The following is a 27,653-nucleotide window of genomic DNA, read 5'->3' as shown; positions in this document are numbered from 1 at the left end:
GATGTTGCTGTCGTCCTGCACTGCGCGCGTCAAACCTCTGTGGATCAGGAGTGGGCACGGCCGGTATCCTCTCCGATCGTCATCAGCAAACAGTTGCCTTTGAGCATCTGGTCAGGTGAACGAGTCTCGTTCTCTCGGGGACACTTTAAGCAGAGTAGCTGAGATAAGGATGAGCGGAGGACCCGCGCCCTGACGCGCTCTGTTGAGCGCATGTTGAACCGGTGAGTGTGGATGAGGCGCAATGGCTTGGTGTGACCGCGGGGTTCAGACGCTGCTGGCCACAGTGGGGGCTTTTGCCGCCTTCAGCCTGATGACCATCGCCATCGGAACGGACTACTGGCTCTATTCGCGGGCGTACATTTGCAACACCACCAATGCCACTAATGACGAGACCCAATCACAGCCCAAAACAAAGAAGGGCGACCTCACCCACTCCGGGCTGTGGAGGATCTGTTGCATAGAAGGTAGGAATATTCCAGCTTCAACAGCGCATGAACATATTTAATATTAATACCTGATAATATAACTTGGGTTCCGTGGCTCAAGTTCTTTGCAACAAGTAATTTGAACGTTCTATTTTTCCCCCCCACGAGGATGAGTCTTTTGCTTGAGCGCACAACAGGACGCACATCTTTTACGCACGTCAAAGGTCTGATATCGGAACATTGATGATAACGAAAAAAGAAAACGCGAGCATGATCATAAACCCGGAGCAACTTTTAGATGTCACAGGGCCGATATAATCTGATAAAGTTGTATAGATTAATGACCGGCGTCTCGTTACGCGCAGACCTTAAGCAGTCTCCAAGCGGTTACAACGCGTCGTCCAAACACAGACCGTGACGCACACAATAGTTAGGTCTGTAACTGCGTTTTGAGCCTCTGTAAAGGAATACGGTGACGCGCCTGTGTGCTGTGTTCATTCACTTTCAACATACACGGCCGCTGACTGGAGATGTGCGCGCTATATTTTCATTCATGTCTTCATCGTACCTCATTCTGTTGCTTGGCGACTTCCCTGACGTCTCCATGGAAACATGCTCAGTGATTAAAAAAAAAAAAAATTCTAATTCTAACTTCACGTCATGTCCAAGCAAATGACCGAATATGCATCCAGTTTATATAAAGTAGGCATCACATGTTTAATCCATTTGATCTACACTCTGTTTCATGTGTGCTCTTGATTATTTTTACGCATTTCATTTTGGGATAGGAGCTCCACTGGCAGTGACGTCTTGCTTAAGAGGGAAACAGATGTTCATTTATTGACCGATTTTTCTTTCGGCCACCTCCCGAATCCTCGCCTCAGCTATCAATGAATGAGTTGCTGTGATTATATGAATTTATCACAAACGTCCTCGACCAGAAAGAAAGATAGAGATTTGCCAACTCTCACAATTAGTCAGGGGACGTTTTACGAACATGGAAAGTGATGCAAGTTCCTTATGAGATTTAAAATCCACTATCACTACACTCTGTATTCAAAATATGTTGGCCAGTTTGGGTTACATGAAATTAATAATGTGGGTTTTGGTTCTTTATTAACCTTAAATAACAAACAAAATCATTCATTGAATGTATCACACATTTATCTGGTAATAACTGGAGTATACAGTGTTTTACAGTCATTTCTGTGTCCCCTGTCGGCAGTGATTACAGCAGTAATCCTCCTCCACATGGATTGGCACATCATCCTGCTCATTGCTTTCCACTCCAGAACTCGGAATGCATTCCAACGGCTTCATGTTGCCTCAACAGTGGCATTCATGCAAATTCTTTTCTGCGCAATCATCGTGCATTTTTGAAAATATTGTTTAGGAAGGAATGTGAATTGCAGTGCAAACTGATTGCGGACCGCAGAATGTAGAGAAAGAGACTCATAAAAAGTTCAAACAATATACTTCTTGAATTTGTTCCTGAACAGTCAGGAACAAGCACAAAATAAATATGTCATAATACAACAAAAATACTTTGTCCAAAAAAAATCCCAAAAGCTACCGAATGCTGGGACTGGCTGAAGTCCAGGAAAACGATGAAGAGAGAGAGAGATGACAAAAACACTCGAGAACACACAGAAGCAAGAGAGCATGGCGTGGAACAATAGCATAAGCTAGTGCGGACGCGTCAGCAGGGCCGGACCTAAATGGGAGGATGATGATGATGAGGTAGAATGAGCTACAGGTGTGCATCGTTGTGCAACTCCCTCGCAGCCACGCCCAAACTGACAGACGACAAAGACACAGAATCAGAAAACATGAGATCGTGACACTTGGCACTAGTTGGATAAAGACACTGTGGCCATTTCTCCAAACGTAGAAGTGTTTTCAGACACACAATAAAAAAATCTGCCAAATATGCTGAGAATTATCACGACACCCGGCCCACAAATAGATAAAATAAAGAAAATGTCCTCTTGAATTGGACTTGTGGTACATTTTAAAATCCTTTGTGCTAGTTATTTTGAGGTGTACTACTAGCATAATGTAAATATTTTTAGAGTGCAATTAAGTTAAATTTTATAATGTTTAAAATATCAATTGTACTTGTCAATTTCTTGATTTGGGACTATCATTTTCATTTTGTTAAACTGGGATGTGGCATCAGTCAAATTTTGCACACAATTTCCCTTTCATGCGAAAACAAACAAAAAAGTTCTGCAGAAAAAAACAATACCTTGAAATGTTTCTTGACGTAGACATTTTTTAATTTATCTAAAGTACCGGTAATCAAAATCTGTTAACCCAAAACGGCTAAATATTTGACACTGGTCTACCTTAAATGGAAAAACAAAAAGCAATTCAAAACATTTTCGCTGCTTTGTGGGCTTTGTTGGGTATGATGTTATCAGAAGCCAAATACAGGGGAGATTCATCTTTCAACATCCTTTGCTCTGTCTCCAAGCTGTCCTGTTGTGCTGATGGATGTTTTACACACATCTGAAGACATCCTGGCGTGTTATGGCACTTGCAATTTATGGAGAGCCATGCTTGGCTGGGTGCCTGCGACGCACACAGACCTGCACTCTTCAATAAAACCTATACGAGCTTAAGACATGGAAATAAATCACAAATGCTTGCCAACAATTATGTCAAACACGATTTCCCACCAGTGCTTTGAAGTAAATAATGAGGCCCAAACGGATGTTGATGAGGCTGTGGGCAAACCACAGCTCAGCAATCATCCTCTGCTGCCCTAATAGTTTCACATCTGCGCCTCTGCTTACAACTAAAAGAGGCTGGACGGTGTCTGTGTTGTCATGGAGACCCATAAGTACAGAGAAGGCAATGAAGGCAGACATGAAGGAAGACTCAGCCCCTTCTCACACTCACACACACACACACACACACACACACACAAAACCTTTGGCCGTACCGACTAACACACTGCGTTATTGACGGGGACTGGATGGTGTGTATCACAGCTACTGGAGAAAGCGTCACCGCGTTTGGCTGAACAGATTGCAGCCACTAAACGTTGCTGTAACACACAAAGATGCAGCCACAGTCCCCTCTCTCCCTTCTCAGAGCCATATTGAGATTGCATTGCATATTGCATTGGTGGAGGTGCCCCACCCAAAGACCATTACCCAGGTGTATTTAAAGGAGCAGGCAGGAAAGCATTAGGAAGGTTACTCTCATGCATGAAGATATTTATAATTCTCAATATTACAGGTTAGATTTTTATATATATATATATATATATATAAACCCGTTCTTGGCGACATACAGATTGGATTAATGCTGATTTTAAGCTACTTTGCAAAGATATTATTCACGTAGTTTTCTTTATTGTGGCATTGTTGAGACTGACTAGCAGCAATTCCTTTATTTTAAGGCAGGGGTGTCAAACTCATTTGATCCAAGGACCACATTAGCATAATGTTTGCCCTCCAAAGGCCAAATGTAAACCGTAACACAGTAAAAAATTAACTAAATGTAATGTAATTTAATGTAAAATAGGTAATTTAATGTAAAATGGGCAAGATAAAGAACATTCCCAGAGTCAATGCTGCGGAAAAGATGTCACTTTCAGGATCAGCACTGGACAGCTCCATCGGTACCTATGGAGCTGTCCAGTGCTGATCCTGAGCGCCATATGTATCCAGCTAAGGAAAGACACATTATTACAGACACAACATTATTTAGATTTGTATTTGCATGTTTTTCCTTTTTTAAATTGTTAATAAATAGTGCTGTGTGTAGCGGTAGAGGTTGTCTATCTACATCTGTATGAATGTTTGTGTGTGTGTGCGTGTGTGTGCATACAAATGTTGTACTTTCCTCCTGTGTTAGTTTTCCTACATGAATCCAGTGAGGCCAGTGTCGCACAATGTTCCTAATTGGCATCCCAATCAACGATGCGTCAGACATCGTGTGTGACTTGAGTTAATAAACTAACAGTGACAATGAAAAATGAGCCATTGACTAATCCGATCAGCGGTTCCATATTTACAGCGAGAATCAGAGCTAGACGTGGTGTGACTGGCAAAGAAGGTGTCTGCATTAAGTGGACAATAGAAGTGTTGGATGGGGCCACTCTACCACTCCCATCATGACATCACAGACATGTCTCATTAGCCAAAAGGGCCCAGCTTCAACCGCCGTCACTCTGACCTCTTCTCATCTGCGTATTTCACTCTTTTTAGAGGTTGAATTCCGGCATTCTTTTCATTCTCTGCTGTCCCATCTTTATAACGAATCATTTCTGACGCATTTTTTTGTCCCCTCTTTTTCTGAACAAAGTTCTTTCGTGTCATGTGTAAGTTGTGCTTTGTTACTCGCAAACAGTTAACCATCATCAAGAAGGGCAAGAAGAAGAAAGGTTACCAGAAGATTGATGCTATACTCCCATTGCTGTGTGCTAAATTCAGGCCAAATCATCCACTGTGGAAAAAATGTCCATGCAATCTGAGTGTGGGTGGTATGTTTCATCTGCGGCTGCAGGAGTTCTCTAAAAACAAAAAGAACAGCCTTGTGTTTAGAAGAATTGTGTCACAAGCCTATCCAAACGGTGGTTGTCACATAACCAGATAATCAGACTAACTGCTCAACATTATTGTTGATGTCCCAAGTTTCTGTTTAAATGCGCCTGTAAGGGAGGACCTATAGCCCAACAGCATGCTGCCTATGTTAAACCTCCCACGATTGTTCTTCACTGTGGCTCTCAATTCTGTCTGATTGAAGGTAGCATAATCTGAAAGATTGTGCATGCCGTGCTGTGCTAACTGGCCACTAATTGTAGCCTCACAAACACACCATACGCATCACTGAAACAATGACATCCAGAACCAAACTGTCATCTATGAACGTTTTAATATGATAAGCAGCCTTCACAACGGTCTTTGAGCGATAGATATCTGCTTCCTTCCACAATCCACCTCAAACGGAGCTGCATTTGTAGAAACCGCTGCCCGGTGACAATTTAATTAACTCAGTCATATCAACGCTGGATCCCCGATGTCTTTCTCTAAATTGCTTTTTTGTTTCATCCTCACTTGGACTGCGGGGGGGGCAGAAGGGCTTTTTGTTTGATGACTCAGGTGCTCCAATGTTCTGCCCAGCTAGTCCCTGCTTCCATAGCTAATAAATGTGTGTAGGAGAGTCTGAACAAGTTGTGTGTGCATGCTTGCATCTGATACCAAACCCCCGGTAACAGTTGCTCTATCTGTTTACAGCATCATGAAACCTAATCATCCCACCTGCTCTAAACCTCAGAGTGCTCTCCCTCGACAATCCTCATGCTCTTTGTCATGGATCTAACAGCAAAGTGGAATGGGAGCTGAACTGTGTGTGCTGCAGCTCAGGTTTGCTGTGTAACTATTATGTGAAGGCTCTATACTGAAAGCACGTCCACCCACCGGAGGCTGTGCAGTCCTGGTGAAATGCAATATTGAAGTCAATTTTGATTGGTTTAATCATCGATCAATTTGCAGAACTACGGAAGTGTGAAAGTGGGGATATGGCGAAGCACAGAGCCGTATGTCACGATAAACCCACGTTGGCGAGGCGCGAGGACGCAGCGTGACGATGCTGCTGGTGTATTCCTCTGAGGTTGCTTCCTTTATTAGTTTAGCAGTGTTAATTCAAAACAATGACACCTTGCATCATCCTGTTGCTAAAGGCATTACAGCTGTGACAGCTGCTACCAATGCAATGTGTGTGCGCGTGTGCGCATGTGTGCATTAGTGTCTCGGGTCAAGTGCTGTTAAATGGTGACAGGTGTTTTTTTGTTTTGTTTTTTTCCGGCCCGGAAAGATTATTAAAGCCTCACACTGGTTGCCATGGAGAGGAGGGGGAGATGCTCTGAAAGGATTTTAGCAATGCCCGTCAGAGTCAGGCTGCCCATTATTTCTTGTGTAATATCTTGACTACGTGTGACTGATTTGTCACAACACAATAAAACATGCTCCAAATATAGGGATAAAACCCTTTCCTTCATAGCCAATGCATTTGTGTGAGCAGCCGTGAGTCCGGCTGGCCGGCCTGAGCCACAGCTTCTACACGCGCTATCAAACTGACCTTTACCAGGCTCTCTCACCAACTCTCTGCTCTCCTCCTCTGCTTCAGTTCTTCTTTAATATGGCCACCTTCCTTTTTATCCATTCTCATCATTCCTCTTCTGCTGGTGTGTTTGTTGTTTAATATCCTTGTACCTTCTTCCCTTGTTTAATCTCTGACTCCGCCCCCCTCCTCTTTCCCTCCCAGCCAGTCAGTATTCAGACTTTATCTAATTTTATGAAGGCTCCATCTAACAGCACACACACACAGTAATTGTATACATTGTGCTGATATCCATCACTCATAAATTAGGAGCCTCAAGGCTTCCTCTTATAATCAGATTCCCAATCAGTTGCAATATTGTCTTTTATTTCTTCCATTCTCTCTCTTTCTGAAAAACACACACACACACACACACACACACACACCAGCACACGTACGTACACACACACACGATGAGACAGATGCAGCAGACAGGCTGGTGTCGTTGGGGTCTGGGCTGCAGTCGGATGGAGATTATTAATTTGCAAAGGTCAAAATTAATAGTAGTGTTTTGAGTTCACAGTTAAAGGTATGATTTTGTGTGCAGTTTTAACACACACACACACACACACACTCTATCTGTTAGAAAAATGTAAAATCTGCCACAAGCATGCATAATTTAGTGTTTACACAGCAATTAACAACACAGCAAAGGTGTCGTTATTTTTCTGATCTTCACAGCTCTTGATTTTTCCACCGGTGCCACATGTGATGTTTCACGAGGCACAAAATCTCCTGTTGCTGCTTAAAATAGTCCGTAGCCCTTTTTTTCCATCTGCGACTAGACACGGAAACTCGTGCTCCATTTCCACCGACTGATTTGACGCTAATTAATTTGATGGCCCTTATTAAGCAGCAGACCTAGTTAATGGAAGCAAGCATGGCCTTCAAAGCTGTGACACAGACACTGATGGCTGCTGAGACTCAGGCGCCTATGAAATGAGGCTGATGGGTGGACGTTAACAGGATGTGTATAAACAGGATGAATACAAAGCTGTTTTGCTCACAGAGCCAGACGGCTCCAACCGGGGTTATGATCGTTCACTCAACCCGTCCTCCATGCGGACGTTGCCTTTTGTGACCATGGGGCTTGAGTCAGAGACACGGTGCAAATGTTCTGCCCAAATGCCCTTTTATTGTGGCGAGGTTATTGTTATGGAGCATTCAATGTTCTCGACTTAAAATCCTGTTATGTGGGATGACTCAATGGTTTTGAATCTTCCAGTGTGTGAACGTTTGGTTCCGTTGTGGCAGTTAAGATATTCACTCGATCATGCACTCATTTCGCACACGTTATAATTTTGTCATGTATCTCATGCCTCCTACATAATCAATAAACAGGTGTCAAACCGTCAAATGAAAACTGAAGGCTGAGTGGAGACACAGATACCTCTGTGTCAGTCTGTTCCAATAGCAAGGACTCATGATTGAAGTAGCAGAGGAAGACAGCATCCGTGTGAAGGTTTACTCCCTAGGCCTATTAATGTGCAAGACGAACAACTCTTCAGGGTTCTGTCTTGGATGGACGGTCCTCTAGGTAAGGTCCGGAGACAACTGCAGAACCCTCCGCAGCGCAAACGTCTTTCGTTCATTATCATTGAAAACTCCATCCGCCCATCCATCCTCCATTTATTTTCGTAGATGAGTCAACCTCATGTTGTTGGACTCTATCCCAGCTGACTATGAGCGAGAGGTGGGCTACACTCAGGAAGCATCGCCAGTTCATCACGGGGCCACACAGAGGCAGACAATCACACACTTACGGACAATTTGAAGTAATCAATTCACCTATGTTGCCTGTTTTTGGAGGTGGGAGGACACCGGAGAACACGGAGTGAACCCACGCAGACACGAGAAGAACATGAAAACTCTCCACAGAAAGGAATCAAACCCACGTAATATAAAAGTGCTGCCCACTGTGCCGCCTTACCGCTCATAAAAACGTCGTCGTATGCCGTGCAATAAATTGATGCTTAACAGTTTTGGCGAGAGTAGCTTAGCGATTGTCAGTTCTCTGGGATGCAGGCAAATAGAAACACACAAATTGCAAATAGGCACAAAAATAGGATGTTGAAGTCTCACCCCAGCCCGCCTCAAATTCTGTTGGTGTTTACAGAATGATAATATGTTGAAGGTATTCAAAGTCCAAATGGTGATTGGAGAGTTAAAAATGTCACCTGTCTGCATCCATTATTAAGCCTTCCTCCACCGTCTGTCGCTCTAGCAAAGGTGTTGTTTACACTCCAGCTCAATTTCGGCTGTAGGCTTCTCTCAGCGTTGACCTTTCTCTCCTCCCCCCCCCCCCACCCCACCCCGATTAAAAGCTTCCAACACGTGCTCTTCTGTTGTTGAAAAAATGGCAGCACTCAACCATTCGCCTGAGCTGGATCTTAATCCCACCCCCATCTCCCGTAGACACTGATTCCTGAAACACAAACCACTTTAAGGCAAACTTAGGGGGGGGGGCTATGAACAAAACCTCGTCAGATTTCCCCAGCGTAACATTTTTAGTTCAAAGATCACAGTCTAAATTATGAGTCGGTAATGGCAGTAATGAAGACCCACATATAACATTTGTGTTCTAGATGCAGGTGTCCAATTGATTCCAATCTGATCCAGCCCTTGCTTTGACTGTGTGGCATTCTTTGCTAGCAGGTGTCTGAAGTGGAGACAGAGTTTTAAAAAGAATCAGAAAGGCTGTTTCTCTTTTCCGTTGTCCTGCTTGTCCTGTTTGTCTGCATGGCTGAACTGTGAATAGCTAATGTGGTCGTGAGCGAAGAGTGCCAGTGCTTTGCTGTCAGCCTAATTTTGAAACTTGGTTTGCAGGGGCTCAACCTGAACCACGTGCCATATTCCTGCAACGTATAAATTAAACATGTTTTCTGCTTGTCCGTGTCCCACAGGTATCAACCAAGGCAGCTGTTACAGAATCAACCATTTCCCTGACGACAACGACTATGACACAGACAGCTCGGAATACCTGCTGCGTAAGTGCTCCCCGCTCAGCCTCGTTGTTTTGGATTTATTTTTTAAAGCATCAGCCTTTTTCTGCAGGAAGCCCATTGACCATCTTATTTTTTCCCTCTGGGAGCAGTCCACAGAGAGAGGCGATCCTCTGGGATGGATAACGTTCCGGAACGCCACAGGAAGCGAGAGGCACCGTATCAGACACAGCCCATGACATGTTTCATGTTTCTCATTTTAATGTCATGCAAACCATTGTCAGGAGATAAATCACTTATCATTTAAAGGGACAATTAAAGATAGCTCAGCCCAACCTGATGGCAAGCGGCTGCGTCCGACAAGTCGTATTCAAGAGTCTTATCTTTCGCCCACACTTGAACGTCAAATTTAACGTTCCTGGCCGCGGCGCTCAAATGTAGGAGAACCTCGTTATTATTCTAAATGAGAATATGTTCCCATTTGCAATGCAATGATTGTGTTTTATTCCGTCATTGTTTTTAGTCATGCTGGTTCATGATCAGCAGCTTATTTGCATTCCCCTCATTTTTAATTCCATTTTTATTTGATTCCATTATGCAAAGCCAAGTGTGAGCTGTGCTCTCTGCAGGAGGAATGACGGTGAACTCAAATGGTGGTGATGAGTTTCCTTGACTTTATGGGGATATAAAATCTTCACCAGTGCAACTTCTTTGCACTGGTTTGCCTAAAAAGGTCAATGAGACATTATCAGCTGGTTGATCAGACCAACATATTCGGACATTGTACTGCTTTTGTTTTATAATTATTTAAGTTATTTATCCGATCTATGAAGCTTTGACGGATCTTGCACCTCCCTGCATTAATTATGTTCTTTCATTTCACATTCCTGGAAAGTTCCTCCTCAACTCTTCTTTTGAATGTTGCCCATGTGCTCCATAAAAACAGTGGCGAGAGTGCCTTTTCATTTTGTCCTCTTAAACTGCCACAGGAAATGAGAAGCAAAAGCGAAAGGAAATTAAAGTACAGAATCCGATTTATGATTTGAAATAGAATTAAAGAGCTATAACCATCAGGTTTTTATGAAAGGAGCTGCATAAATAAAGTTAAAGTCGATTAGACATGATTTGGGACGACAACTTGGGACTTTATCTCAATAATCAAGAGGATTGATGGGTTTGACGATGAAGCGCTGACACAACAATCTGAAATGAGACCTCAATGTCTGGAAATTCCAAATATTCAACATAATAAATGACCTGACTCCCGTATCTCTGCAGGCATTGTGCGAGCCTCCAGTGTGTTCCCCATCCTCAGCACCTGCCTGTTGATGCTCGGCGGCTTGTGTGTTGGGGTGGGCCGCGTCTACAGCAAGACCAACAACGTCCTGCTCAGCGCAGGCATCCTCTTCGTAGCTGCAGGTGAGCGGGTTCGGATTATATTGTTAACCCATTCTCACAGTCAAGCGCGATCATGTCGGGGCTGGCTGAGGCTTTATCGTGCAGATAAGGCCTCACGTGCGCTGCTTCATTTATGCTTTAGGCCTGTTTGTTTTTGAAAAGGGAAGGTGAGATGAGATTTTGGCGTCTTTTTGCCTCTCGTTTATCAGGCCTGAGCAACATAATTGGCATCATCGTCTACATCTCCAGCAACGCAGGAGACCCCAGCGATAAACGAGACGACGACAGGAAATACACTTACTCCTACGGCTGGTCGTTCTACTTTGGCGCCCTGTCCTTCATTGTCGCTGAGACCGTGGCCGTCCTCGCCATCAACATCTACATTGAGAAAAACAAGGAGGTCCGCTGGAGGGCGCGACGGGAATTCATACGGTCTCTCTCCGCCTCTTCGCCGTACTCGAGGATACCGAGCTTCCGTTACCGCCGGCGGACGTCCCACACCAGCTCTCATTCTACGGAGGCATCACGGGAGAACTCGCCAGTAGTTGGGCTGAAGGGGGCGCCATCCTCCGGCGGGGCCCTGGACGAGTTGTCCATGTACGCCTTGGCAAGAGACAGCGTGACGGAGAACGCATACAGCCCTGAACATGAATCCGCCGCTGAGTTCCTCCAGGTCCACAACTGTTTCACCAATGACTTAAAGGACGGGGTGAATCGCAGGACCACACCGGTGTGAAGGCAACAACGTGGGTCCACGTTTACAAATGGACAAAATGGACAAAGTCCTAGCCTGATCTATCAAGTCCTGATCATAGAGGACCCATGCAGAAGGTAACGGAAGGATCAAAGATGCTTTAAGAGAGCATCAAACCAGAATAGAGTTACATCATCTGTGTTGTAGCCAGTTCACAATTACAGTAGTGTAAAAAAAAAAAAGACTACTCCCCGACTGTCCAATGAACCCTAAAACGTTAGGAATGAAGCGGGTGGAGCGGTGAATTGTGCAGCAGTATTCTACTTATAAAGTATTTAACAAGGTGCTAATTGAAAGTTTTATGTTTATGTGTGCAATTGCTATTGAGTGTGAAGTATTTATCGTGTCCCTATAAGCGGTCGGATCTTGCCTTATATTATATCGGTTTGAAAGAGACAACACTCTGGCTCTGTCGCTCTGCACTGTCCTTTAGAATATCTTTAAATTATTCATATTTTTAAGCCATCCTTTTTAATTGAGAATCTGTTTTTGAAAACGCCGTCTTTTTGCTTTTGCAGACGACTCACTGAATGGTTTAGTGTTTTAGCTGGTTGTTGAAGTCGATCCAGTATGAAAGCGTTAGTCTCTCTCTCTCACTCTCTCTTCCTTAATCCTATTCTTCTCTGACATTTGTCAGTGGAACAAAAATGCCCGCTTCGCCGGTGGGGCAGAAATTGCTCGTATTTGTTTGCTTCCATATCAATCCGCCATCCTTTCACCGCCCATCGATGGACGTGACATCGTGTACCATGCCTGCCAAAAGAGAGGAGCAGCTGCCATAATGGGCGTGCCCAGAACTGTAAAAGCACGACAGGCCACAGGACTTCCTTTTGCTCTGGACAAGGACGTCAGAGCGCTTAGAGGATAAGGATCAGAGCCAGGCAGATACTATTTGTGTGTCTGTCGTCCATCTGCCTGCCCTTTTTGAGCAGATCAGCCAGACAGACACAGAGGGAGCTGTCTGTGACTGGATCCCTGAAGGATCGGGCTCCAACAAGCAGACATTTATGTGTGTGGCATTGTCCTGCCGGGGCCATCGCTCTTTTGGTTTTCTCAGGAAATATTGTGTTGCTGCGGCACGGCAGGTCGAACACTTTGAGGTCCGCTCTGTGCTTTGTGGCAGTGCCAGGAAATGGACCAGTGATACAGATAATGCCTGATTTAAAAAAAAAGGTTTAGGGGGGGGGGCAGGTGTAATTCATGTTTTTGTATTTTGCATTTTGCTCGGTGTTGAGGTTGCGCTTGCTAAATCAACCAGCAGTGGTGGGCTTTTTCAGCCTTAGGGGCTGGTCTGGCAGGCGAACATACTCAATGACAGAATATTATCTGACTGTATTTAGTGTATTCATTAATTCATCAGCGATATGTGTAAAAGAAAGCCATGTCTGAGCCCTTCTGAGTGTAGACCTTTTATAATATGTGGAACAATTCAACTATATTTGTTTGTAATGTAAAACTGTAAAGTTGTATATAAAGGTGCAATAAAAAAATAAAAAAAAATTGCAAAGGAATGGGTAGAGGATTCAAAAGCATTTAGTGACTAATGTCTTAACAGCGCCTTGATGCAGTCTGGAATGAGTCAATAGATTCAAGTTATCGCTTTATATTCAGGAAAAGACACTCTGATTCCGCTGTTGTTCAAAAGTGTAACTCTATTCAATATTCTGTTTTGTAAGGTGAACAGTAAATCCATTTAGGAGACAAAACGAGATTTTTATTCCGTGTCTAGGCAGCATCTGTACTGAACTGTCTGGAGCTTACTGATGTTGCTCATCAAACATATTCCTGATTTCCTTTCAAGAGATTATCGAGAATCATTCAGATACGGGCATCCGGAAGAAATAGACTAATTGGATGAGCTATTATTGGATAATAAAAATGGCAAGGAGAGAAACTAAGGTTCTTGTTGTGATCTATAAAACATAACGCTTCGGTCATTCTCAAGACCAAACGCTGAAAATACCTTCACTATACTAACACCTTGTCATTTCTGAATATTGAATAGTAGAGGGCCTTTGTTATATTTATAACATTATGCATTTGCTGCTTTTAGTGCTACGATCAACATTTTATTAAGGTAAAAAAAAAAAAAAAACATTTCAGTATCCCTTTTTAGTTAGGGTTAGGGTTAGGGTTAGGGTTAAACAAAATCAGGATTATACTGTTGGGCTCTGGCAGTTATTTATTTTGTTAGCAGCACCGAGTGCTCTCGGGTAATTGTTAATAGAGCAATCGACAGCAGTCTACGTGCTCATGTGGTTTAAAAGGGGCTAATAGAATGAACCATCTGGGAATCATTCATTTCTCTATCAAATTAAATTTGAATCCATCTAATAGATGTTAGAGAATGTTGGTAAATGGCGAATTAGCAGATTTCTGCACGTGAAAATCTGATAATGTGGTGCAATATAAATAAAAGTAGAGTTAATGTAGGATTTATGCCACATTATTACAGCCATAAACGTTCATCTCAGTGGAGCGTCTATTCATTCTGTGTTATTAAAGTCCTCTGATAGCAGGGCATCGTTCAGCTGACCTTTTCTAGGTCCTGGACGCCTCGTCGGTTCAGCTGCTTAAGACTGAATCGGTATCATCTCCGAGTCATCGATGGCCATTTCATCCTAACTTCCTAAGAGTGTTTATATTGTTTGGCAAAGAAATAAATCAGTCAACATCCGGCTAATGGCAGCTCTCTTTGAAAAGATGTTGAAAAGCCATGGCGAGCTTCTCATTCAGAGCGATGCCGCCTCGCCTCATGAAAGAAATACATTTTTAAACCTTGTGACCCGGCAGATTCAATCAAAGAGCAAAGAGACCCTTTGTGTTTCCAAAGTGAGTCACATAAATATCGTGGCTGGATTTTTTTTTTTATCAATGTTTATGACAGAAATAGAGCTCTTCAGTTAAGGTTAAATTCTTTTGTTAGGTCAAAGTGTTACCTTTGAAGGCATTAATCAATGCTTCTCCACAATACCTTGTTTTTCATTGGCAGCAGACCTATTAACCGGTAAATGTTTTTGCATTTGGTCATATGAAGTTCAAACCTTACAATGTAAATTTGAATATCAAAAGTGTTGCATAGTTCTGTCTGTGTCTATTCTGAGTACTTTCCATTCAGAATTTTTTTTAATGTAGGGAAAGAGAAACAAGAACGTGTTTATTTTCTAACTTGCTGTAAATATATTAAACTGAAAACAACGCAATGAAAAAATAGTGTGTGTGTGTGTGTGTGTGTGTGAATCATTGTCTGTCTGTGTGAGGCCCTGCGATGAACTGGCGGCTTTTCCAGGGTTTGCCCCGCCTCTCGCCTGCTGAATGAATGAATCCTCAACAAACATTCTGGGATCATTCCTCGGGTTCACTGCTAACAGGTGAGACTATAATGATTGTGTGTGGGGCATCTTCAACTGGCATGCAGAGATGAGGCAAGGTTCACCACTTTGTAAGGGCATAACAATATGGGCATGGGCGCACTTTTTTCATGTTTGATGTGGTTGTAGATGAAGTGAGGTATGGTTTACTTCATATGAGGAAATAGAAACTATATGTATTTCCCTATGTCATGTATATACGTATATATAATCATTCTAGTGATATTTATTTTTTGCTAAGAAGCAATCAGAGCTGTTTATCTAGCTGGGGAAATTATCTTTTGAAGGCATCATCTGATCATCATCTGGGACCACAGCTAGATGAGCCCCTTGTAATTTGCACCTAATTTCATTTTTCTTCTGAGCGTACTCATTAACTTACTATTTACCGTCCTGCATCACCGAACCTCCTGCTGCACGTAGATTGATGGCCAAAGCTTTTTGATAGAGCAGGTATTGAGCGTGCACGATGTACCTAATCCGGCGGTTCCACAGAAGAATATTAGCATGACCCTCACAGAAATTGCTTCAGGCCACGGGGCAGTCTAATTTAGCCTGAATAACGTTTCCTATCATCAGCATGTGAATATGATTGGGTCCTTCTGAATTAGCCACCGTGTGAGGTTGTTTTTCATCCTGGAATACAACAAGGAAGCTGGCAGCCATAATTCAAGTTAATGACTGCGGAGGTTAGACGTGCCAATCCTGATTTCAACAGAACTGATTTTGCATGTTTCCGCCATTGTTCGGTTTCTACTGAGAGTTCAGTGGACTGATCAAGTTGTTTACCTGTATATAACTAAATACAGTCTGTATTCAGTTGCAATTTAAGTCTCTTACATGCAAAACTGACAACACACACACACAACACATCTATCCAACAGCAGAGCAGACTTTCTTTCAGTCTAATTCTCAACCATCTGCTGCAATACACATTATATTAACCTCATTCATTTGACTTTCCTGATTGACTATGCAACCTTGACATTTCTCTCGTCTTCCATTAAACACAAACATCCAATGCATTTTGGATCAGCGTCATGGTGAATATTCATATACTGTTTTATTCATATTAATCTTCTCGCAGGATGTTGTCATCCATTTATAGTGATTATAATTTAATCACGGTAATCCCTTCATTGATGCCGTGATACAACAGTTGTCCAACCTGCTGGCTGTTCTGTCCACATGTGTCTCAGCGAGCAAACCAGGACCAGGAATGAGTGTCGCCCAGTCTGTGCAAAAAGACACCCATTATTACACACAAACAGTCTCTCTGGATTTCCCCTGGGAGAAAGGATAGTTTTGCTGCAAATTCATCCAGGTGGAAGCGTGATAATGAACACAATCGTTTCCTGTCTCCTCTGCAGCCTCACTTTAGGTTTTTATTTTTTGGAGGCTACTGAGTGAGATGAATTGTCTCTAATGTTCACTTTCCTGGTTCAGTTAGCAACTGCTAGTGTTTACAGACAGCACTTTCTCTCACGTTGCATTTGCTTTCCAAAAGTGTCAGACAGCAGATTTACTGTGGAATTTCTGTCCAACTCCCTCTTTTATACTCACAGACATGAGCAGAGATCTTGTGAAACTGGAAAAAAATAAAAATAAACAGATGATCCAGACTTTGTTTCATGAAAACGATTTTGTGTATTGCTGTTGTCTGGAGCATCTCAACATTTAGTGAGTTAAAGACTTGCCCCTATCCGAGTGCTGCCATTGCTGAAAATGGGCCAGAGTTTGCCTTTTGCCTTTTGGACCTTTTTTTTTTTTCTATCCTTGGACTTTTTATTCAGCAAAGCCATCACAAATCATCTTTGTGCTGAATCGGACAATCTTATTTATTCGATTGATTAAATCAGATCCATCAAGAATAATTTGGTTTGTAAAAAGATAGAAACATAGCATGAAGTTAAACCGTATGTTAAATTTGCCTCAAATGCTCCAAAATGAAGTTAATGTCACTGCATAATCAGGAATAACCAGAAGAGCGACTCATCAGTGATGCATGAAGTCTTTCCTGCTGTGCCGGCGAGCATATTCGCAATCAATAAACTGAACATCAAAATGTAGGCATCCTCGTCAAAAGCAGCTTTTCTGTATGTTTGAATGTGGATCAGCTCCTGGCACCAGGTGGGACCCTGATCGGCTGAATAAATAGATCAGCTCCTTCAGATGACAACTAATGAAGGAGCTCATGAAGCCTTGAGACAACTGAGCTGAAAATGGACCGGACTGCGTCGAGACATGAAAGAGATGTGACGGAGCGTCTCAGAGAAGCAGTCGATTGATAACATCAGCATTTGATGGCGGAATGAAATCTTGATCAGGGCTGTCAGAACTTGTCTGAAGTTTTCATCAGATCTGATCTTGACTCGACTTTTGTTGACAATAGAAGCGGTCTGCTAACGACAGCAATGGGCGTACAGTCTCGTTTCAGTGCAACCTCAGCTCATAGCTGAATGGCCTCGGCGCACCAACGGCAACTGGGGAGCGCCAGAAAAAGAGGAGAGAGTTAGAAACTAGGGCGCTGTCATCTGGCCTCTTTCTACACCGCCAGGCACAAGGCAGAGAAGGAGGAAGAAAGCTCGGTGGTTAGGAGAAGCGGCGAGGAGAAGACATCAGAGGTCTGGGGACGCCGTGGACAGAGTGTGGGAACCTTTGGACTTAACGGTCGACGTCAGGGCGCTGAGGGAAAACCAGCCGACGGCGACCTTGACTGTCCTACGCAGCCTTTCGCACACATCCATAACTTTCCATGCACATTGCGCTGCAACATGTTCGAGGAGCAGGCGACCAAGGTGAAGATCACATCGGTGGTGATCTTGGTGGGTATGTCATCCATGCTGGCAGCGGTAGTGACCGACCACTGGGCCGTCCTCAGCCCCCGGGTGGAGAAGCTTAATGCCACCTGTGAAGCGGCTCACTTTGGCCTCTGGCGGCTCTGCAAGAAGACCATATTCATTGTGAAGGAGGATCCTCATGGCAAAGGCTGTGGCCCCATCGGCTTACCCGGAGGTATGGAGATTCGTGATCTGACTGGTGGTTTTTTTTTTAATTATTATTTGTGTGCCTTAGTCTGAAATAATAGTGGTGAGTATATCCTCTTTTTTTTTAATTCCAAAAAATAATGCTGCAGTTTACAGTTCTGTAAATATACAGGCCAACGCAGACAAAGACGACCTCTCACCTACCGGTACACACTCTTAAGTCACGTCACATAACAATTTTAATTACCACGTATATAAAATCCCAAAAATATTGCTGCTTTGACACAAAAGAAAATCTTTCATATAGAAGCGGAGGGAGGATGTTGGAGTCTAAGGGTGTATGTCACACCAATTCTCTTCAGCCTTTTCCTTTGTCTCTCACTCTCTCTTTCCCACTCTATTTTTTCTGGTCCTCCCACACACAAAGGCAGACACTAGATTGTTAGGATGTGCATATGTTTCTGCATATTTACAAATACACTATATATATATATATATATATATACACACACACACACAATCACATGGATGCGTGTTTGGATTGAATGTGTGACAGTTCAGTACCCAGCTTCTCAGTCGACAGTCATTATCATCCACAGAGGAAGTCTCTGAACAGACTGGCAATTATCAAACAGCTAAAGTCAAGTATCACTGCGATGCTTCCCAGTGAGCACAACAAAAACATCCATCTGTTCCATCTAACCTGGTCTTACATTTGGATCCATTTTACTGCACAGCAAAGCTTCGGTATGTCTCAATTTCCTGCAACTAATTTCGTTAGCTGATTTGGCAGATCACGACAAGACATTGCAACGTTTGTGTGACAGATTCCAAGACCAGAGTTTCAAAAGCCAAATCAGTTTCAAATTTTCTAATATCAAAAACTAAAATTTGCCTCAAGGGGATCCGGCAACACCCTCTATCCCGAGAGCGCATCCAATCAGTTTCCTGATGTGTAAGCCCCCCCCCCCCCCAATTAATTTAAAGTTTAGGTGGGGAAAAACACTAAAAGAAAATAAAAATGGGAGATGTTGCTTGGTGCAGAATCTGTGTCATTCAGAGTTCTTTCTCGTAAATGTTTTGACTCCCCAAAAGGCATGTCAGAAGTATTTAGTGACTCTGCTTTTCCAAAATACTCGCCCCCCCCCCCCCGAGTTGAATCGTATCTCATCGGCCTCTGGATGCACATGCCTCGCATCCTAACAGAGTCATTTCACTCTGACTCAATCATTGACTTCAGCCTTCAGCTCCAGAACCTTTGGATCGGTACGGGCCTTAATGAGGCATGGCATTCTGCTCAGGCTCATGAGTTAGGAAAGATGAAGGAGGTTGTGGAGAACCCCCACCCCACCCCCCCCCCCCCCCCCCCCCCCACAGGAGCAGCCAGTGTGGGTGGAGAGGAGCAAGGACGCCTCTGTTGACAGACAAATGGCAGAACATTTACATTGTCAGTTGGAGAAGCGGTAGCAGTCAACGAGGGCGAGGACGTGATACTGTTCTGATTTCATACTTTACGTGTCATGGGAACCAGAGAGAGGTAGCGTGGCGGCCGCATGTCATAAAAATGTGATCAAATTAAGACCATTTCTGAAATTATGAACGATCAGGCAAAGACAGCATGCAGCGGCAGCGACAACCTGACAGAATTATCTGGATTACTGTCTTATCTCTAGCAGCTAAACGTGCGGCGTTCAGCTGTGTATTGAGGGCTTCACCCACTCTTGACCTGTTGCCCCCCCCCAAGTCGGAGTGTGTGACAAGAAATATCAGCCGTTTTGTCTTGACTGTTGACTGACCCATGAACACAGTGGCACTTCCACACTTGGCTTACAAGAGAAAATCCATTCTTCTTTCATTCCCTGGAAAGGCCTAGTGATTTGGAGAGTGGCTGCACACTTGGTCAAGAGTTTGTTGGTATGAGCCCCCCCCCCCCTTTTTTTTTTTTGACCCTGTTCCATCAGAAGTGGATCTGTGGGTGTGGTGGTGTCCCCGGTGTGTTGCCATTTTAGATGACACTGCATGAAATCCACTTTTTTGTTTTATCTCAACTATCTGAGTGCGGCCAAACATTTGATTTAAAGTTTGCTGGTCACATGGAGGGCCATCTAAAGGGCAAGATGTTTAGAGCCCCTAAACAAACAGGACACACTGACCTACACAGGACTGCAACGAAAGGGGGGGGATTTGGGATTGGACCAAAGGGTTTAAAAAAATAAATATTTTCTGCAATTAATAATCTTAAAGCCAACATTAGCACCTCAAATGTCTCATTCTGACTGTGGATTTTATCCTCTGGTGCTTCAACAGGTCTGGACAAATATCTTGATCATTTGTTATCAATATGCAATGGGGCAAATATACATTCAAAATCTATACTTTCGTGGGATACTGTATAAGGTTGCCTGGTAACAAAACATCTCAAATACATATTTAGTTGGATGTAGAAATGGATGTGACTACTGAATGTATAATCAAGTTTCTTAGTGCCTCACACCTCCACACCGCCGTTGCTTTATCTGCCTCTCAAATCCAAATGTGTTGTAGTGTTTAATGGGCTTTTGGGAAAAAAAATATTACATTGACAGTGAATTAATAGATTCCAACCTTGATGGACGAAGCAAACTGTGGTGATTGAACTCAATGGCACACATTTACATTTTCCTAAACAGAGGGGGAGTCGCTTGTCAAGAGGCAGATATACAGCTGCTTTTTCTATAAAGGCACAAGAACGCTGTATTTTTGAAGGGGGGGGGGGGTATAATACCAGTAACATAGCACTGAACCCAAATTACTTTGTAAATTAGCTTCCCACAAATGATGCATGACAGCTTGAGTGCCATAAAAGCATTTGTGGATCATACCATGTTGCTCAGCTGGGAAATAAAGATCATGAATTGTGCTTTCGTGTGCACATGTGTGTTTCTACACACGTGTGCGATTAAACCCGGTAGAGGGATTTATTATAATGGAAGTGTAAGTGGTCGAGCATTACGTTTTCTAGTCCTGCAAGAGGAAATATATTAGCCGCAGAGCATCTTCAAAATAAAATCCCCCCCCATACCGGTCTGCTTTCAAAACCACAAAAGCCTCACTAGTACCCTCAATTCAACCCATTAAGAGCAGCGATGTCCCCTTGAAGCACCAGTTCTATTTCTACATCTTCCTCTCTGGTCTGTCAGACTCCTTCAGAACCAAAACGTCTGAGCTGCTTTGCTGAATGAACAAATCAGATTAAAATGTCATTAGCAGCTCGCCAAACACCAAAAAAGAATTAAATGCATAGCAATAGCACTGAGCTGTTTGAATGAAGTCTGGTGCTAAAGGTCAGAACGCTCGCGCACACACAGATGCTCAGGACTTAGGGACCCTCCTGTGATGTTGTGTCCCAGTTACTAGGGCTCCCACAGGAATAGCCATTCAAATTCCACCACAACCAGCAGCCATCATTTTCACATTGACCCAGAATTTAGTCAATCGTTCTGCAACGACAGGAAAAGAACAGCTCCCATGTCGTCAAGTGAAATAGAGAGTACTCCAATAATGCATACATGTCTGAAATCTGAACAAGCAGAAACAAATTTTCAGGTTATGCCAAAACTATGTTCTGTAAAATAATGCAAGAGAATGTACCAGCAGATCTTCAGTTGTTGTGTTCTGGTACTGGGGATGTTGAATTCCTTGCTCCTCGATGCCTTCTCCTAGCCTTCACAGTCACGTGTTTATCAGCTAGAATTTAAAAGTTAAGAGAAATATGAGTTTCCATAATGGCGGATCTATTTTTCAACGGGGTTTTTGCATCTCACCTTTCACAGAACAAAAATATCACCTGAATTTATATTACAACAGCTTTTCAAGATAATGTTAACTTCCAACTGTCACTGGCAGAGGTAAAGAATCAACGTCTGCAACAATCCTGCAAAAGATGTAGAAGCTAGTGTCAAGATGAAGTGTGAATCGGAATATGGATGTGTCCTAATGAATCAAATGAAAGTCAGTAAAGTTTTAATGAATGAATTTCCTAAATTTTCATGGATTAATAGACGTGCATAAATTATAAGCGCGGAATTGGAAAATAACAAGAGAACATAAATAAAAGAACACTGAAAGAATAGGTTGTGGTGGAGGTGTGAAGAAGAGTAGCTGCATAGCAAAGAAAAGTCAAGATGACAGGCGATACCTCGTGCTAATTACTGTCCACCCCCGAAACGAAATCTTTCATCAGCCAGGCTGCAAGGTCAATTATGTGCACCCAAATGTTCAGGTTCTAACATTTACTGTCTAAAGCAATGAGACAAGCCAGATTAGTTCATGACTGAGGCTGAGTAGAATGTTTCACCTTCATCATATGGGATGTTTTCTCTGTCTTCATGTTGCAGTTGAAGCTGGTTAGTTGTTATGTTAGCAGAGCAAACACAACCTCTTAGTGTTAATTTTACAAATGACAACTATGACTGAAAATGGCATTGCCAGCTTTCATGTTGCAGACAGGAGAGCTTGTTTTAGTTTAATAGAAATTCCACCAGAGCATTGCCTGCTCTTTATTTAAATGTTCTTATTTCATTCATTATTTTCCTATTCCTGTGCATTTATAGTTAACTAGATATTGTAGATCTTGTTGATCTTCCTGTCTTGTTTATCTGTGGTGAGCTCATTATAGTCTTCACGCTGACTGGAGTAAACCTGACTGCTACACCCAAACACGCATCATCTTTGATTAGCCAAGGCCCAGAGGTAAAGTCACCTAATGAGAGAGCACTAATGAAAATAATATGTTTACAGAGCCAGGCTGCGCACACACACACACACACACACACACACACACACAGTCATCTTCATATACCTTTACATGGTTAAATTGATAGAACTAAGCAATACATGCGGCTGCCTGTTGCTAGGTTACCTCTTTAGTGATTCTTTCTCATCCTGGATAACAAACAGCTCCACTATTTCCAGAAACACACACACACAGTGCACATAAACATGGACCATCTCTGTGTGGACACAGAGAGCACATGTTTGCTTTATGGGTTTAATCTCAGGAAGAAAGGATAGGGAGTTGAGGAAAGAGGGGACACTGGCTTGGCCTTTCCATCAACCCCCCCCCCCCCCCCCCCCCCCTCCCTCTCAGCCCAGCTCCCTTCAGAATCGGCAAACAGAAAGACGGATGTGTGGGCAATAACTGCACCCATTGTTCATTTCTCTGCACAGCGCTCTAAGAAGATTGTGGTCAAAGGATGGGAGAAGCCCAGAAGCGTATCAGTCCTGTGCAGAGGAGAAAGTGAACTGACTTCTGAGGAGTAAACGGTGGCTTTGGATACGAGACACGTTACTTTGGGGCGATATCAAGTCAGAGAATGCCGCTGTGATTGGGGAATGCATTACCAATGTTAAAACTAATGAGAATGTGTGATCAAAACACTAAATATACACCGTGGTGGGAATTCACAACTAATTTGGGGGTTGTATGGCTTTGAAATTGTTCAATATATTTCTTGTAAGAATATTGGGCTCATAAGAAACCTGTCATTCTGATTAGATTTATAAGGGTTTGGGTTAGATACAGATCGAGCCATAAATGGGGTTTACTTAAATTCTACAAACACAATGTGTACCCCTATTTTCTTTTTAAAGCGCAGTACCATCCGCAATCCGGATTCAATCTGGATAAAATTCGGGGGTCAAATGGAGGCCCCCACCCTACATGATTGTGTCAAATTCCATAAACATCAAATAATAAACAACCGAGATATTGAGGAACAAATTCTGAAGCTGCTTTTACTTCAATGACAACAAAACATTTCAAGGTAATCCAGAAACTCTTCTGGATCATCACCAAAATGTAATCATCTGTTCCTGGTAACATTCCCAACATTTCCTGAAAATGTCATCAAGATCTGTGTGTAGACCAAGACACAGACCAAGGTGACACACAAAGCTAGAACTCACCTCTGGGTCTGATGGTAGGTTTAATCTATTGTCACACCGTTTAATCTCTCGCTGTCATCACCCTCGTTGTCTCACCCTCTTTTTCTCACCCTTCCTGTCCTTCTCTGCAGCAAAAAACTGTTCCTATTTCAAACACTTTACTTCGGGGGAAGAAGCTGAAGTTTTTGAAGTCAAGACCCAGAAAGGTGGGCATCTCCTGTCATCCAGACTACAAGAAACAGTCCTTATTTTTCAATCCTGATTTTCTGTCTTTGATTGTAACCAAACAAATCGTGTCTAATAATGTAAGAAACAAGGTGTGTCGCGCAGTTTCTTAACAGAATGCATCCTCAGACAATTACACTTTCTAAACTCTGCTTTTATGTCACACATGTGACCCCCTACAACACGGCATCACTTTTCTAACTGTTTGTCTCTTGCAGAACTAATTTGCAAAAGCATCTTAAAAGGAAAATGTTAATACTGCCTGGCTTATTTTCCTTTTTAGCATAATGAGGGAACCTCAAGTACAAATGCAGTTACATGTGACACCATCCTCCTTTATGAGATATATAAAAAAAAAAAGGAGGATGTAACATCGTCTGGTTTTCATGTTTTATCTTCCCCGCTTTTTCAAGATTGGTGTTTTCAAAGTAAATGTATTCAGTAGAAACGGTTCCTCGTGGCTGGTGGACTATTTGAGCATCTCATCAGATAGAGGAACTCACATGGAGACATGTAGGAACACACAGGATAGGAAGAAACACCAACGAGGCAGGCAATTACAGTTCACAGTTATGTTTCATACATGGTGCAAGGCCAACAATCTTATGCAGCTAAAATAAACGAGCACAGCGTGATGCATAGACAGAAACAGCAGGGGCAACTTTACATGGTGATCACATTTTGCAGAGGTTTAACTGAAGATAAATGGATTAAATGTGAGAATAAATAGCAAAAATAAATGCAGAAGCCACAAAATTTACACGTCATTTTTACAGAAACAGTGCTATTAATTAGGGATCAGTGAAATTACACCACAGCCGGGGGGGGGGGGGTTAACTGAAGAAAAAATACATAGAACAAGAAAAAAAACCATGAATAAATGATGAAATCCGCACAGCTAGTTTCTCTGTTGATGAATCATGACACACAGTGCAGCCATGAGGACTATTCAACACACCCATTTTCACACCTCAAACAGGGAATGAGCCATGAGTTATTTTACACCTGGTGTTATTTAACAGCCGGGATGCTCTCGTGAAATGTAATATTCCATGGATCATTTCTGTCCCAGTTGGAGCCTTAAAAAGAAGGAAAGATGAGATTATTTGTATCTCACAAACAGACAGGAAGAGGCGGAGCGACGCTTGCATCACGGTGAAGGAGGCCTCCCGCATCGTGTCTGTCAGGCAAATGGCGCTATTACCAGTTTGGATAAACGACTGTTGTCTTTAGAGCGAGACCAATTTAAAGGCAAATTATCTGTGTCGTAACTCGTCTGAAACTGTTATCATGTAAACGATTATGCTCCTACTCACTCTCTCAATTTTTAATTGTGACGCTTTGCCACGTCCCTTCCCCCCATTGTAGTGTAACTCCTCACCATCTTTCTTCTTGGCTTCTCTCATTTACACTTTACTGTCTTTTTTCCTTTACTCTCTAGTAGTTTATAGCCTTTGTTATTTCCCCCTTTCTGTTTTCTCCTCAGAGTACAATATCTCAGCAGCAGCCATCGCCATCTTCAGTCTGTTCTTCATGATCCTAGGCACGCTCTGCGTTCTCTTCTCTTTCGGAAAGGAGCGGGATTACCTTCTTCGGCCTGCTGGGATGTTCTTTGCTTTTGCAGGTCAGATATGGCTGAAGACGTTGATGACAAGTAGATCAGGTTTTATTCAGTGCCTTCTGTCTCTGCATTGCTTGAAACACCGTTAAAAAAACAAGCTGTTCTCACGGAGATGCTGAAGCAGATTTCACACTAATGATTGTTTTTTTTTAGAGGTGGCAATTGCTGAGAGTTGATGTCAATCTCAGGCAGAAATGTGATATGATTATGTTGAAGTAGCATCGACTCCCATCAATCTGTTACAGACAGACCACAAACGGAAAATCCAAGTAAAAAAAACTAATAATCAGTGCAAATGTAAAACATGCCTAATGCTTTTACTAGAAACCCGTTCTCTCTGTTTCGCCTTGCAGGCCTTTGCGTTGTCATTTCTGTTGAGGTCATGCGGCAGTCCGTCAAGCGTATGATTGACAGTGATGAGACCATCTGGATTGAATACTACTACTCCTGGTCTTTTACCTGTGCCTGCGCCTCCTTCACCCTGCTCATCCTCAGCGGAGTCGTCCTGCTCCTCATCTCCATGCCTCACATGCCACGTAACCCCTGGGAGACCTGCATGGATGCTGAACCCGACACCTTAGATTAGATAGCGGTGAAACATTAGGAAGGAAGGAAGGATTGCAAGCGCTTTTGCATCTTTTCTTCCTTTAATGAGCAATACTGCTTGTGTCCAAAGTAGTATTTCCCATATGCAGTATCCATCATGTAAAATATCAAAGGGCCAGTTTCCCTGTAACAAGATGTGCTTTTCATCCATCTGGACTTGTTTGGTGTGAGTTACTGAGTTTCAGATTTATCGGAAGTGTTGTCCTTCCTTCTAATGTAATGATAGTAGATGGTAGTTCAGCCAAGCTGTCAAAGCCAGCTAATGTTTGATGCTGCATGGCATCCTTTTGTTTGTGTGATGCAGATGGTAAATTATAAATTTTAGAGTAACTAACTCAGGATTTCTGAGTTATTTTTACTTTTAAACATGCGTTTTATTCATTTTTAGTGCTTTGAATACCGTAAGCAAAGTCCTATCTAGTTCCATTATAAGCTTTCCACAACAACGCACCAACGGAGACGTGCAGCGCTAGCCTCCGTGTCTTTATCAGTTAGATGAACGTGACCAGTGCGCATTGACAACCTGCTTTATAGTGCCCCTTTAAAACAAATAATGTAGGTCTGAAGCGATAAAGTTACTTAAACTTGCTAAAACCATTGATAATTCATCATTTCAGCGAAAATCTGGTAATCATTGCTCTGAAAGTTCAAATGGATAATATTCATTTGTGCCTCCTAACTGTGTGTTTTGAAACTTAGATCCTCTCGTGAATTACATTATAAACGATATTTGTTATTTAGAAAACATGCTGTTGATGTTTGTCCTATTTTTATTTGCATTGCTGTATTAGCTTCCTTTACTTTGTGGCCACATATTGCATGTATGAAGCTAATATATTTAGGATGAGTCTGAACGAAATGACTTTTCCGCTTAAATATTATGGTCGTGAAATGTTACCTCGAAGCTTAAATATGTGTCAGGTTTGTGACACTGTAAAAGAGAGAAAATCAGAACCAAGCCCCAAAGATTCAACCCAATAACTTAATTTACTTGCGGTAAGAAACGAGACTAGTATTCTTTCTTTCAGCAAGGGAGAATGGAGCTGCTCTCTAGCCGTGCCATCGACTCTCCCAGCAAGGGAGAGTGGCTGCTGCTAGCCTCGTCCTCGATTCTCAGAGAAACAGCTCCCCTCCAGCTGGTTTTATTAGCAGATAAGAATGTGTACGTGCGTAAATCACCCAGACATGAAGACTCCAACCTTGAGCAGATAGCACTTCCAGACAACACAAAGTGTTCACTTCTTCAGTCTAGTCAGCATATTAACAGATCTACGATTGTCACATA

The 27,653-nt window shown here is 42.7% G+C and overlaps 2 protein-coding genes across 2 annotated transcripts; both read left to right on the top strand.

Moving 5' to 3' along the window:
• Positions 1-241: 241 nt before the first annotated feature.
• cacng4b (calcium channel, voltage-dependent, gamma subunit 4b) lies at positions 242-11,615 on the top strand. Its single transcript, XM_068749620.1, has 4 exons — positions 242-464; positions 9,443-9,526; positions 10,760-10,900; positions 11,089-11,615. Exons 1-4 carry the CDS (start codon positions 242-244, stop codon positions 11,613-11,615), a joined length of 975 nt encoding a protein of 324 aa, XP_068605721.1.
• Positions 11,616-17,778: 6,163 nt separating this feature from the next.
• On the top strand, positions 17,779-26,348 carry cacng1b (calcium channel, voltage-dependent, gamma subunit 1b). Its single transcript, XM_068750294.1, has 4 exons — positions 17,779-18,019; positions 24,048-24,122; positions 25,628-25,765; positions 26,116-26,348. The coding sequence occupies exons 1-4, from the start codon at positions 17,779-17,781 to the stop codon at positions 26,346-26,348; spliced, it is 687 nt and encodes a 228-aa protein (XP_068606395.1).
• Positions 26,349-27,653: the final 1,305 nt, after the last annotated feature.

Source organism: Brachionichthys hirsutus, chromosome 16 (assembly GCF_040956055.1).
Source record: "Brachionichthys hirsutus isolate HB-005 chromosome 16, CSIRO-AGI_Bhir_v1, whole genome shotgun sequence".
Classification (NCBI taxonomy): Eukaryota; Metazoa; Chordata; class Actinopteri; order Lophiiformes; family Brachionichthyidae; genus Brachionichthys; species Brachionichthys hirsutus.
Note: the sequence above shows the minus strand (reverse complement) of the source record. Positions and strands in the feature narration are given on the sequence as shown.

Coding starts and splice junctions, on each gene's coding strand:
- cacng4b (XM_068749620.1), top strand. CDS start 242: ATGGCTTGGTGTGACCGCGGGGTTCAGACGCTGCTGGCCACAGTGGGG. Junction 465..9,442: donor GAGGATCTGTTGCATAGAAG/GTAGGAATATTC, acceptor CGTGTCCCACAG/GTATCAACCAAGGCAGCTGT. Junction 9,527..10,759: donor CAGCTCGGAATACCTGCTGC/GTAAGTGCTCCC, acceptor GTATCTCTGCAG/GCATTGTGCGAGCCTCCAGT.
- cacng1b (XM_068750294.1), top strand. CDS start 17,779: ATGTTCGAGGAGCAGGCGACCAAGGTGAAGATCACATCGGTGGTGATC. Junction 18,020..24,047: donor CCCCATCGGCTTACCCGGAG/GTATGGAGATTC, acceptor CCTTCTCTGCAG/CAAAAAACTGTTCCTATTTC. Junction 24,123..25,627: donor TGAAGTCAAGACCCAGAAAG/GTGGGCATCTCC, acceptor TTTTCTCCTCAG/AGTACAATATCTCAGCAGCA.